The sequence below is a fragment of the Epinephelus moara genome, chromosome 24, assembly GCF_006386435.1.
Source record: "Epinephelus moara isolate mb chromosome 24, YSFRI_EMoa_1.0, whole genome shotgun sequence".
Taxonomy (NCBI): Eukaryota; Metazoa; Chordata; class Actinopteri; order Perciformes; family Serranidae; genus Epinephelus; species Epinephelus moara.
In genome coordinates, this window is record NC_065529.1 from 21,092,782 (window position 1) to 21,105,352 (window position 12,571).

A 12,571-nucleotide genomic window follows, 5' to 3' on the forward strand; every position below is an offset into this window, starting at 1 on the left:
AAAGCATGAGATCCCGCATTTTTAATGTACGAAAGCATCCTGTATCATAACTACATGTGTGCCGTTTGTAACAAACCAAACCGCGTGAAAATCAGTTGAAAATTCAGTGAGTTATTCTATTTTACTTGTGCATACAGCTCCTTCCTCAATAGAAGTGAATGCACTGTGGAGGGGAAGCGAGACCCATCCAAGATGGCGGCCGGCGAGGACGTCGGCTCTGATAGGCAGCGGCAGTCAATGCGGCGTCTACGTATATATGTCTATGACCAGACCCCTAAAGTGAGTTCCAAAAATACCAAAAATGGACCTTGGACTTATTTTTTGGACTTTCATTTGAAATGCAATGCACAACATGTAACATTAACACATCAACAGTAATTGTCTTTTTCAATGTTTGTCTCTGCCTTTTTCCTTCTTGTCTGTATAATACAAATACATAAATAAAAATACACTTCAAAAAAAGAAAAGTGCTTGAAATCTACAAAATAATAATAATAATAAATAATAATAATAATAAAATAATAAAAGAGAGGCAACCCTGCCTATGGTACAATGTATGCAATGTATGTAATCATCTTTGTATGGATACTCTGCAGATTATTCCTTCTACTTTAATCTATGTCGCCTCACCTTGAGAGTGGCAAATCTTTCGATTACTTTTTGGTGTTTGACTCTCAAGCATCTCTTTCTCAACTGACATCACAGCCAGGTGCTGGAGTCTGCTTTGACTCATGGTCCTCCTCAGCCAGGTATGGAGCCGACGCAAGGCACTAAAAGACCTCTCACAGCTACAGCTGCTAACTGGTATTGTTAAGGCAACCTGAATAACAGCTTTCAGTGAAGGGAACATCTCATAATCCAGAAGACTGTACATTGTCAGCATATTTTGAATGACACCAGCCTCACTCTTGCGCTTCAGAAAGTTTTTGGCAACCATCACTTCCTCTGACTTAAGTTCAATATGGTAATGCAGTGCCAGTGCTGACAAATGAGGCTCAGACAAGAAGTGGTTTGAGGTTGGACTGCACGCCTGAATTCTGATAAGCAAGTCCTGATTCACACCAAAAAAACGCTTCTCAAGTTCAGAGATCATTCTGTCCAGACAAGGAAACAACAATTTCCTTTTGAGCTCTTCTGACTCAGAAGAACCACAGACTTCACTACCTGCCCCACAAGTTGACTCAACAACAAATCCATCCATTCTCTTTGTCTTCCGCCTCTGTCCAGAAGACAGCTCCAAGACTGCTATCTGGTTTGCCTCACATATAGCCTTTGTTCTTGCGTGAAGATCTGCAGCAGTGGCATCACTGCGTTTCTGCTTCAGAGTGTCAATCACTGCATCTTTGTATGTCTGTGCTTGGGCAATATCTATGGTCTCCTTCTGTAGTGTAAACCTGCTGTTACAGACAGGAGATCCTTGAAAACAATCAGCAAATACACTGAGGAGAATTTATTGAGTTTTGCCTTCAATCCCACGGCCATAGGTGTGTTGATAGTGGAGAGGCACTCAATGATGGCAGGGAAATTGTCAAGCACTGCAGTCACTGAACGAACCTGGCATGCCCAGAGTGTGTTTGACAACTGCACAAGTTCACTTCGCTCCAATCGTAATTTCTTTTGAGTGTCCACGAACTTATGATGGTTCACAAGTGAAACACTGAAGAAGGAATGGACACTTTCAAGCATGTTGAAGAGCTCTGTGGCTTCAGAAACAGCTCTGCATGTGTGACATAGGACGAGATTCAACTCATGTGCGTAGCAATGCACATATATCGCCTCAGGGTGCTGCTTTTGAAAATGGGCTTGCACACCCCCAACTGCCCCACTCATGACAGCTGCTCCATCATAGGTCTGTGCCACACATTTCAACTGCTCAATTCCCTTCTCTTGCAACTGATTCTCAATAGCAGCAGTTATTGATGCAGCATCAAACTGTGGCATTTCTGTCAGGGCTAGGAATCTCTCTTTAACTGCACCTTCCACAGACATATACCTCACACAGAGTGCCAACTGTTCCGTCTTTCCATCTCTGGCCTCATCAGCCATAATGGCAAACATCTGCAATTCCCTCATCTCACTAACAATAATTGCCGTTACCTCTTGTGAACAACATTCAATCATCTCATTCTGACTGCTACAAGAGAGGTATGTGGTGTTTGATGGGGGTGTGTACCTCTGCAAGAATGGATCAAACTTTCCCAAAAGTGTTATGCACTCTCGGAAATTCCCTTTATTGTCGCTCTCTTCTGTTTCATCATGACCTCGAAATGATATTCCTTGCTTCCCCAAGAAGCAGGTCAATGCCACAATATGTTCCAGGTACTCCCTTCTTTCACTAATGTCAGTGGCACTCGTTGCCTCTATCTGCTCTACAACATTGCCTTGTGACAGACTTGCTTTGTAGCTGTTCCAACAAACTACACTGTCCTTTTGTGACTGAGTGGTTTCATGTTTTTGAAACTTGCTCAATGCCTTTTGCCAGTTACTGACTCCCTTATTCACTAATGCATCATATCTGAGACTTTTGCCAAATACCCGACAAGCGAAGCAGAAAGCAGCATTTTTTTGAGAAGAATATTCTAACCATTTAAAGCTTTTGAACCAGTTTTCTTGAAAGGCTCTTTTGTGTGCCAAATTCTTATCCCCTAAATCAAAAGAAATATCTTGAGATCCTACTGCTTTGGCTTGGTGGCTGGTATGCTGCTCTCTCTGCGTCTCTTCATCTCTTTCCCTGGTCTGCTCTCTCTCATCTCCCAGAGTCGCTCCCTGTTCTTCTCCTCCTTGTATAGTGAAATTAAGCAAATAGTAAAGCATATAGTTAATTAGGAAAATGTAATGAAGATGCCCTGTTTAGAATGAAGTCCACTGATATATGTTAAGTGTACGTGTGCTTCTGGAAAGCATTTAATGTGGGGAGAACACATAACTTCCATGACGTATATGTAAAATTATATTGTGAATGGAATGTTTTTCTTTGTCAGCTTAACAGTTGCTGTTTTGCGTGCCACTATTCTCTGTTTGTTTTCTTACCTGGTTCTTCCTGATCTTGCAATCTCTCCTCTCCTTTCCCTTTTTCATCTCTCCCTCTTTGAACTGACAATCATACACAAATAGATTGTATTCAGCTAGATGAAAAATGCTGCTGCTGTATTTTTGTTGTTAAAATATTACGTTTCAACCGAGTACTGTATGGTTTTGACACTTTTCTAGCTTGTTAAAAAAGGACATACAGTAAAAAAACAATCTCTCAAATTTTAGGGGTGCTGGGATTCAATTTAGTGGTGCTTCAGCACCCCCAAAAATGAGCTAGAAACGCCTATGTCACCGAGTAAAAATTACATCAAAATATACCGGACTATACTCAATAAATGTGTTCTGTTGTTTATGATCACCTGCATGTACATTGATGTCTTTTTTCCACACAAAGTTGTATGACTTGAGCTTCTGCCTGAAGATGCTTTAATGTTTTTGTCTTTTTGTTTTGCCTTACATAGTTTTCAGTTCAGACGGTGGCTGACCCGTGGATCTGTAGTGTGGTCATGCATGAGCACACTACACTGAGGCTCCGTCAGACTCTGTCAGGGCATCCACGTCCCTGACAGAGCCACCAGACCTGGGTATAACTTAATGTTTTAACTTTGTGTTGAAACTTATTGTAAGATTCGGAACTTACAGACACTGGAGAGAAAATCCTTTTATTGGCGATTTTATGAAATAAATCTTTTTAATTGCACCATCAGTTGTTGTTGTCGTTTTTTTTTAACTCTGCTCACCCCTGATTTTATAAGAACCTGTGTAGCCTTGTGTGAAGTCCTAGGGTTACTTTAACAATAGGTGGCGTTGTCAGTGCCTCAATTTTTTTAACATCTTTCATGTTTATTATGTGGCTCTTCAACTCAAGCTATTGATATTTATTGGGCACGTCTCACATGTTTCAGCTCATACACTCGGGGCTTGACCGTCCCTAGACACTTATACAGTGGGTGATAGTCGACAGTGAGTTAATTACAAACTTACTGAAGGCTGCATGATCGTACTTTTCCTTTGCTGTATATTATTCTTATCTACAGGTAACAGTGTCTCTACTAAACTTATAAGTGAACCTATTATGTTAGACCTACTATTGGTTATAGAAAATGAAGTTGACATCATGCTGTGTTAAATGTTTTTGGACGGGGGCGCCATCTTGTGAGGAATGCACTATGTTATTGGTGTCCGCTAAAGTGGTCATGCAACAGTATTTGGACAGAGGTAGTTAACAAAGCACATACCAGTGGCGCCCCTGTAGACATACCCTCACATCGTCTATCGTACTGTTACGGCTATATTCTGTGTTAAATTTAATCTACTAAAATTAATATTTTCCTCAATTTGTATAGATGTTTTTGAAAACTGAATATTTTTAACGAAAGCCCCACTTAAATGTGGAAAGCCAGCTGTAGGCTGAACTCGCTCTTATCTGTTAGATTTTGTTCTCTTGATAGGCAACACCAACATCAACTGATATAGTAATTTTATTTTGTTTGCTTAGAAAAGCTGCAACAAAGAATGCTGAACTTTTGGATTCTGTGTGAGAGAGTGCAGAAAAATAGAGAACCCTCACATATATATGTTTTGTCTTGCTAATGACAGAGCTAAAGGCTTAACATGGAAAGAAGGATTGCCCGCAGACTGACTTGCACTTAGACAGCAATGGCTTTTAATGAAGCAACTCAGTCCTCTGGACCTTTATCAAGCATGAAGCAGTAGTCGAAATGACTTACTTAAATATAGGAAGTAGATCAGAGTTGACCAATCACAGTTTAGCATGTGTCATTACCAGAAAGAGCTTGTGACAATTAGTAAATGAACACACCCCAATGGAGCAGTGAACTAGATGAAGGGCCTATAATGGTCCCACAGTGACACTTGGTGGAGAAAAGTAGATACAACAGTCACAGCATTTCATTTAGCATCAACTCATCATTTAGACCTTTGGGGGAAAGTGTTTGTAATGTATGAATCCAATAAGCGTCACGTTGCTTTAGTAGAAGCTCATGATCACCCCCTCTCTTTGGAAGATGGACCTGTTCTATACCAATGAAACAAAAGGAAGAAATGTCATGATTGAAATCATTAAAATGCACAGCCACAGGGTAATTGCGATCATTTCTGCGGATGGTGCTTTTGTGTTCACTGATTCTCTGTTTCAGTTGTCTAGAAGTTTTACTTACATATGCTAAACCTCATGGACAACTTAACAAGTATATAACATAGGTAGAAGCACATGTAGTAGTGCTTTTAATACTGAACTTCTTGCCTGTATGTGGATTGAGACTGGAAGTTGGCATGTATCAGATGGTCGCTGAGGTTTCTGCCATGTCTAAAAGATTATAGGAGGGGATCTTTAAAAAGAGGTGCCAATTCATGGTCAGATGTTAAAATATGCCAATGTTTTTTAAAAATGGATTTAATGGCAAAAGAATTAGAGGAAAAAGTGGTCACACGTGACTGAAAACTTTTTCTTTTCTATTACTTTTCTGTAATAACTCTGAGCAAGGTTTTTGAATGCCAAATTGTGTGCCCCATCCACACAATCTGGTGAGTACCCTCTTTGTAAAAACCTGTTCATCTCGACTGATTTTTACCATGAAACCATCTGTGGAAGAGCAAACCCTTCTTAACCTGTAGAATTGACTAGGGTAGACTGGGTAAGCTAAAGGCTTGACTGAACTTGTATCTACACTATCAACCAAAATAATAATTATAAAAATAATAAATTGGTTTAATATCAGTGGAAAATGTCTGTGAGCTGGTGAAGCTGCCACCTGAGCTAAAGCCAGCCAAGCTAAAGCTAAACTAAATTTAGGCTGCCAAGACTGCAAACTTCCCCTAGCTGTTATTTATTGAAAAATATACATTTTGTGGGGAATCCATCCATCGACATTTAACTAACTAACTAACTCATCAGATGTTTTTACAAGAAATGTTAGAGTTACGATTAAAACACTATAAGTCAAATGTTACATCTGCCCCCATGTGCAGGGTCAATGTAACAGCTTATGGGCTGTAACAACACACGTAATACCTTCATGTAAATACCAAAGACCCCCAGAAACTCGCAACAATAAAGCTATAGTTTAATTTAATATCCATCTAAAAATGTAATTCCAGTTTGATTAAAACAATAATTAATAATATCAGGTACATTAGTTGGTGTGTTGGCAGGCTTCCTTTCACTGCAAACCAAATCTACCTACAGGTACAAATAAAGTAACCTTACCTTACCTCAGAGCTCCTGCAGAGTTTCATGGTTCTGTCTCGTTTCTGATGGGTACAATTTGAGATGTTGATAAATGCCCCTTGTATAAAATGTGTACAAATTAAATGTCTCAAGTCAGGTTATGAATCGGACTTTCATTACCACTGAGTTTCAGTATTAGGCTACTATTACAAATCAAAAATAATACTTGAGAAATATGTTCATTTTCAGCCAGTATGTCAGTATTTAAAGCTAAGACAACTTGTGATTCATAGACCCTGTGTCACCAGTGAGATGCAAAAGATTTAGCGACTGGACAATGCCACTAAATATGACAAAGACATCACAACTAGACAAATTTAAATTCATTGACATTAAGGCTCAAGACAGTACAAGGAAAATACTGTAGACAAAAAAAAATATTTAAACACTAAAAATGAGTCTTGGTAGAAAATAGTATGAGACATCAGTTTGTCCTTTGGCAGGCGGAGAAGGATCATCACAGACCAAACGCATCATGAGTTTCATGGTTCTGTCTTGTTTCTGATTCATGCAATTTGAGATGGATGGATCAATGGAACATGGATCAAGAGAAGATACACAGAGACTGCTGATGCATAGGGCCCAGAACTTGGTGCTACACCCCCGTGTTACAGTCGGAAGTACTCAAGTAAAGTTCAAGTACCTCAAATTTGTACCTAGGTTTAATTGAGTTAATGTTCTTTGTTACATCCCACCACTGTCAGTAAGTCATCTGCAGGATACATGAAACAATGGCAGTACTGTGCGCTGTTTTCAGACACTTTCATAGGGACATGCTCCGGAGTGACCAGCAGGAGGCGACAGCGGCCTCCCACAAACTGTTCACAACAAGGAAGTCACATCCCGATATATGGTCATGTGTCAGGACCGACAGCATCCGAGCAGACATGGCCACTCTGCAGTATCTAAACGCTTTCATATCTGAGCGGCTGGCAGCGGCGGCTGTGGAGATTTTCGGGGCGGTGGAGAAAACGTTGACTGAGTACCAGGGAGAAATCAACCGGTTCAAACAGGAGACGGATCACCTGAGGACACTGCTGCTCTGGCCGCAAGTCAGATTACACAGATCAGGTGTGTGGATTGAATCACTCAATGATACAGATTCAGTCTTTATTTGGGGTTTTATAAGACGAGGTATTTGTAGAAAACATAGTGAAGCTTTAGTTTTTGAGATTTGGGTTTCAAATGGTGCCTCAATGCAAAATTAGCCTGTTTTCATGAGGATGTCTTATAAATAAATGTAACTATTTCAGATGACATTGCATGTATTGACCTTGAAGACTTACAACAATGTATACATGACAATTTAAAGTAAGTTTATCTCTGGTCTCACCCCTTGATGCACTCTCATGTCACTCAGCATCTCATCAGGTCAGTCCTCCTTGCTGTGATAAGGAGGCTTCCCCCGAGTGCTGCCACAAGGAGGAGTGGGCCCCAGATGTGAGCCTTGAGCACCCCAGTCCTCTGCATATTAAAGAGGAGCATGACCACAGGGCTGGTCAGCGAGGATCGTCCTATAGGCAGCAGTGCGATACCACAGTGTGTCCTCAGAATGTGAAAAGAGAAGGTCACGAGGAGCCGCCCTCACACCTCTACAGAATATTAACTGTTGAACAGACAGCAGATGTCAAGGCTGAGCCCGATGGTGTTGAGCTAATAACATCCCCATCACCCATGGAGGATGAGGCCACCAGGGGAGTAGATTCAGAGTCCCCTGGGCTCCAGCGAGAAACCCTGAAAGGTGAGGTGAACAAAGGCTAGAAAAATTAAAACTGATTATTTTATTATATGCACTCGTGTGTGCTGGAGAAACACTAAAAACGCTCTACATATTGAGACATTTCTACTGGGTTTGTTGGGTTGCATGTCCATTTGACACAAAAACTAAAACTAAACTGCATCACATTAAATGATATTTTCATAAGAAAATATATACGCATGTGATCAGTTGATGATTTTTTTCACTATATTCCATCAACAGTGGACCCCAGGAAGACTAGCTCTGCTTTAGGGCACAGCTAATGGGGATCCTTATAAATAAAAACAAAAACAAAAAAACAGCGAGGTGAAACACCTTCAAATCCAAACTAACAAAAGGTAAAAGGAGTCATATATGTATACAACAAAATTTAATATACACTGATAAGCCACAACATTAAAACCAGACAACATTGATCATTTCATTACAACGCAATGTTCTGCTGGGAATATTCAAGCCGTGACATTCATGTGAATGCCACTTGACACGGACAGGGGTCTCACGGTCATAGAGAACCTGGAAAAGTCATGGAATTTCACAATCACATTTTCCAGGCCTGAAAAAAATCATGGCATTTGGGGAGTGTCTCTGGGACGCCAGAGATCACTGTCTAGCCTCCTGGAGGTGTCTTGGGACCAACTAGACGAAACACCGGTGAAAGGAGGTTCCCACCTGATGACCCCAAAGACATGATAGTTATCACTGCTCACTGGTCTGTATAGCGTAGTTAAGCCTTGCCATAATAGCTTATCATAGGGCTTAGGAGATTATTCACTGAGTGCTGATCCTTTTCTAGAGCACAAACTTCTTGTGTTTATTTGAATGAATGGAATTAGTAAAAATCACTGACATTTTTGGAAAAGTCATCGAATTTTATTTTTAGGGCTGGGTTTAAATAATCAGTTCATCTGATTCAAATCGATCTTCACTGGAATGACCTGATATGGATTCACAAAATCCAAGATTGATCTTTGAATAAACGCTTTTTGCCAGGATGTGTTAAGCTTTAAAAATAAAATTACTATAACTGTTAGGTTACAGCAGAACTGATACTGACTGATATCTGTGTTCTTTATTCTTTCTAAACTTCACTCAGCACAGTGATGTCAGGATTATGATTTATTTTATTGACATTTTAGATTTGTTTCCAGTGATATTGAGTTTATATTGTGACTCTGCCTTTTTAATATTACTGTTGCTGCTCAAACAACATTTTGTTATAAAATATTCAGTTTTAATCTTGTTCTGAATTTATAATTTAAAAAAAACAAAACAATATCTTATTAAATTTACAGTCGTAGTTCTCTGAGAATCTCTTTCACATTCTTGCAAAAATTTGTACTGTAACTAAAATATCCCCAATTGAATGAAATCAAATTGAAGCGGAAACTGAATGGAATGAGGACCTTGTGTTACAGTAATCTTCTGTGGATAACCCTCCATTTAATGTAACACAACAGCAAATTTATTTTCTGTAGCTGATTTTAGTTCTAATATGGCTTGATGTATGACAATGTTTTGTTGACCATCACGTACATGTATTTTTTTCCCCACAGTCCAACTCTTCCTTCATGTGCCCACTGGCTGAAATTTTGCTTAGTTTAATCTGATATGTCTGAAAAACCCTAGGCAAGGAAATGAAAAATTCACTATGGGTCCTTGAAAAGTCATGGAAAAGTTTTGAAAATTTTGGCAATGAAAATGTGTGGGAGCCACATGAATGCCTGGACACAATATTTTCCATCAAAACATTGCATTGTAGTGAGATGATCAATGTTAATCGTGTCATCTGTCAGGGTTTTTCTTAATGTTGTGACTGACTGTTTCTTTTCACACCTTTTGTTCTTGTAGATCATCTTGAGATCGCTCATCACGAGGAGGATTGGTCTGATGAGCAGCAGAACGCTGACCAAGACTGGAGCCTCTGTCAGGATCACAAGGACCCTGATCCCCCTCAGATCAAAGAGGAAAGGTTTACATCATCTTGTCCTCAGGAAGATACTGAACACTATGAACTCCCTCGTCAGTCAGAGAGAAGTATTTACGATGAGCCTCATTCTTCAAGCCCCTGCCACGACCAGACTCTGAGCAACAAAACATTTTACACAGCAGAAGAAAAGAGGCGAGGTGTTGAAGGAGAAGGCTGTGAGCTATATGGACTGACCAAAGTTTGTCAGCCCTTCTACTCTGTGACTCTAGACCATCCTGCAGCTCAGAGCGAATATGCTGAGAATACAGATGGTGTGGTAAATGGAGAATGGATTAAGGCACTTACACCAACAAGAACAAGGCAAGGGAAAAGGCACAACTCCAACTTGTGCAGCAAGGACAGAGACGGCATCGGAGTGGAAGAAAACGTAAATGATCTCACCAGGGAGAGAAGACACACTTGTCCCATCTGTGCCAAACGCTTTAAGGAGTCGGGCCACTTGAAGGATCATGTGAGGATCCACACAGGAGAGAAGCCGTACCAGTGTAAGGAATGTGGCATGAACTTCAGACAGAGTGGAGCTTTGACTCTGCACATGAGAATCCACACGGGGGAGCGGCCATACCAGTGCACCGACTGTGGTCGGCGCTTCAATAGAAAAGGTGACATGGAGACTCACAGGGTGACGCACACAGGGGAAAGACCCCATCTGTGCATGGTGTGTGGGAAAAGCTTCAAAAGGAAGAGCAACTTAAACACACATCTAAAGATCCATGCAGAGGACAGAATGGATTATGCACAGCCATTGTGACTGTTGAAATACTGTATGTATCATCCAGATAGTTACGCTCTGGAAAACAAGGATTATCAGACATAATATTAGGATGTTTACTCAGTTCATAATACTTTTCTCCAGGAGACATCATGAAGAAACATTTATCTGAAATGATGATTTTATGATCTCTGATGATGTTTAAATTCACTTCCACAAACTTTGCCAGTTAAATACATTTGAGACAATGTAAACATTAGTTTTGTTCTTTTGTTTTCTAATGCTAATTATGAAAGCTTGGTTCTTCTCATTAAATTGTGTTTTGGGTGTATTGACTTTTCTTTTTTGATTTATTTCATATGAGGCTGATGACTAGTGTCATTTTATTGTCAGCATATATGCAGGACAACCACAGCTCCACCGGCATTAATCTAGGCAAGGTGCTGGAAACATCACTGAGTCCAAACTGTTAGAGAAGATTTCCGCACACGTACATCTCCACCTAAGATGATAGATTTTAGCACTGCAATGACCAGCTGCAACACTGAGCATTGGTGTTCACAATAGTGCACACAGGTACTGGCAAATACTACACAAAATAAGTATATCTTAGCTGTATATTTGTGGTGCACCTCCCAGGCGACAGTATCCTCCTGAGACCTGGGTCCTCATATGATGACATCACATTTTAGGGTTTACTGCACCTTATACTTCATTCTGCTTAACTTAGACCTCATTCACCTCTTTTTTGTGCCATCTAGTGGTAGTAAGAGCACAATACACTAATCCATGTAAAAACAAGATGGCAGCCATCTCTGCCAAGTCCGTCTGCAGCTGATCCTGACACAAAAGTGGAAAAGGTCCAAAACCTGATCACATTTTATTGTTGACGCTTGGTTATTTATGATTAATAATGTTTGTAGTTTGATATGTCAACAAATTTTTTTTTTACCAATTTTAGCAACAGTAACAAGCTAAGACACTGTAAAGTAGGAAGTACTCGTTCAAAGGCATTGGGACTTTATTGTCATCTTGTTTGAGGATATTGGGGTGTAGTTTCGTTTGAGGACACTGGGACTTTATTATCTCGTTTGAGGACATTGGGACTTTATTATCGTCTCGTTCGAGGACAGTGGGACTTTATTATCTTGTTTGGGGACGTTGGGACTTTATTATCTTGTTTAAGGACATTGGGGTGTAGTCTCGTTTGAGGACAGTGGGACTTTATTATCATCTCGTTTGAGGACACTGGGACTTTATTATTGTATTGTTTGAGGACATTGGGACTTTATTATCGTCTCGTTTGAGGACATTGGGACTTTATTGTCATCTTGTTTGAGGACACTGGGGTGTAGTCTCGTTTGAGGACAGTGGGACTTTATTATCGTCTCGTTTGAGGACATTGGGACTTTATTATTATCTCGTTTGAGGACACTGGGACTTTATTATTGTATTGTTTGAGGACATTGGGACTTAATTGTCGTCTGGTTTGAGGGCACTGGGGTGTAGTCTCGTTTGAGGACACTGGGACTTTATTATCTTGTTTGAAGATATTGGGTCTTTATTGTCATCTTGTTTGAGGACACTGGGACTTTATTATTGTCTCGTTTGAGGACACTAGGACTTTATTATTGTCTCGTTTGAGGACACTGGGACTTTATCAATGTTGACAATGTTTAGTTTTTTTATACTCATCAGGGGTCCGTTTCACAAAAGTAGGATTCAGACATCCAGGATAAATGACTGAGCTGGGTTCAACGAATCCAAAACAAGAACGTCCAGGCTTAATTGGTTGCACAAAGACCAAGCCAGGATGAGCAGACACGG

At 40.2% G+C, this 12,571-nt stretch overlaps 1 protein-coding gene across 1 annotated transcript; it reads left to right on the forward strand.

The window, feature by feature from the left end:
* Window positions 1-7,135: 7,135 nt before the first annotated feature.
* LOC126386109 (zinc finger protein with KRAB and SCAN domains 8-like) lies at window positions 7,136-11,060 on the forward strand. The gene is made up of 3 exons (XM_050038244.1): window positions 7,136-7,354; window positions 7,644-8,024; window positions 9,894-11,060. The coding sequence occupies exons 1-3, from the start codon at window positions 7,171-7,173 to the stop codon at window positions 10,781-10,783; spliced, it is 1,455 nt and encodes a 484-aa protein (XP_049894201.1). The 5' UTR covers window positions 7,136-7,170; the 3' UTR covers window positions 10,784-11,060.
* The last annotated feature ends 1,511 nt before the right edge of the window (window positions 11,061-12,571 follow it).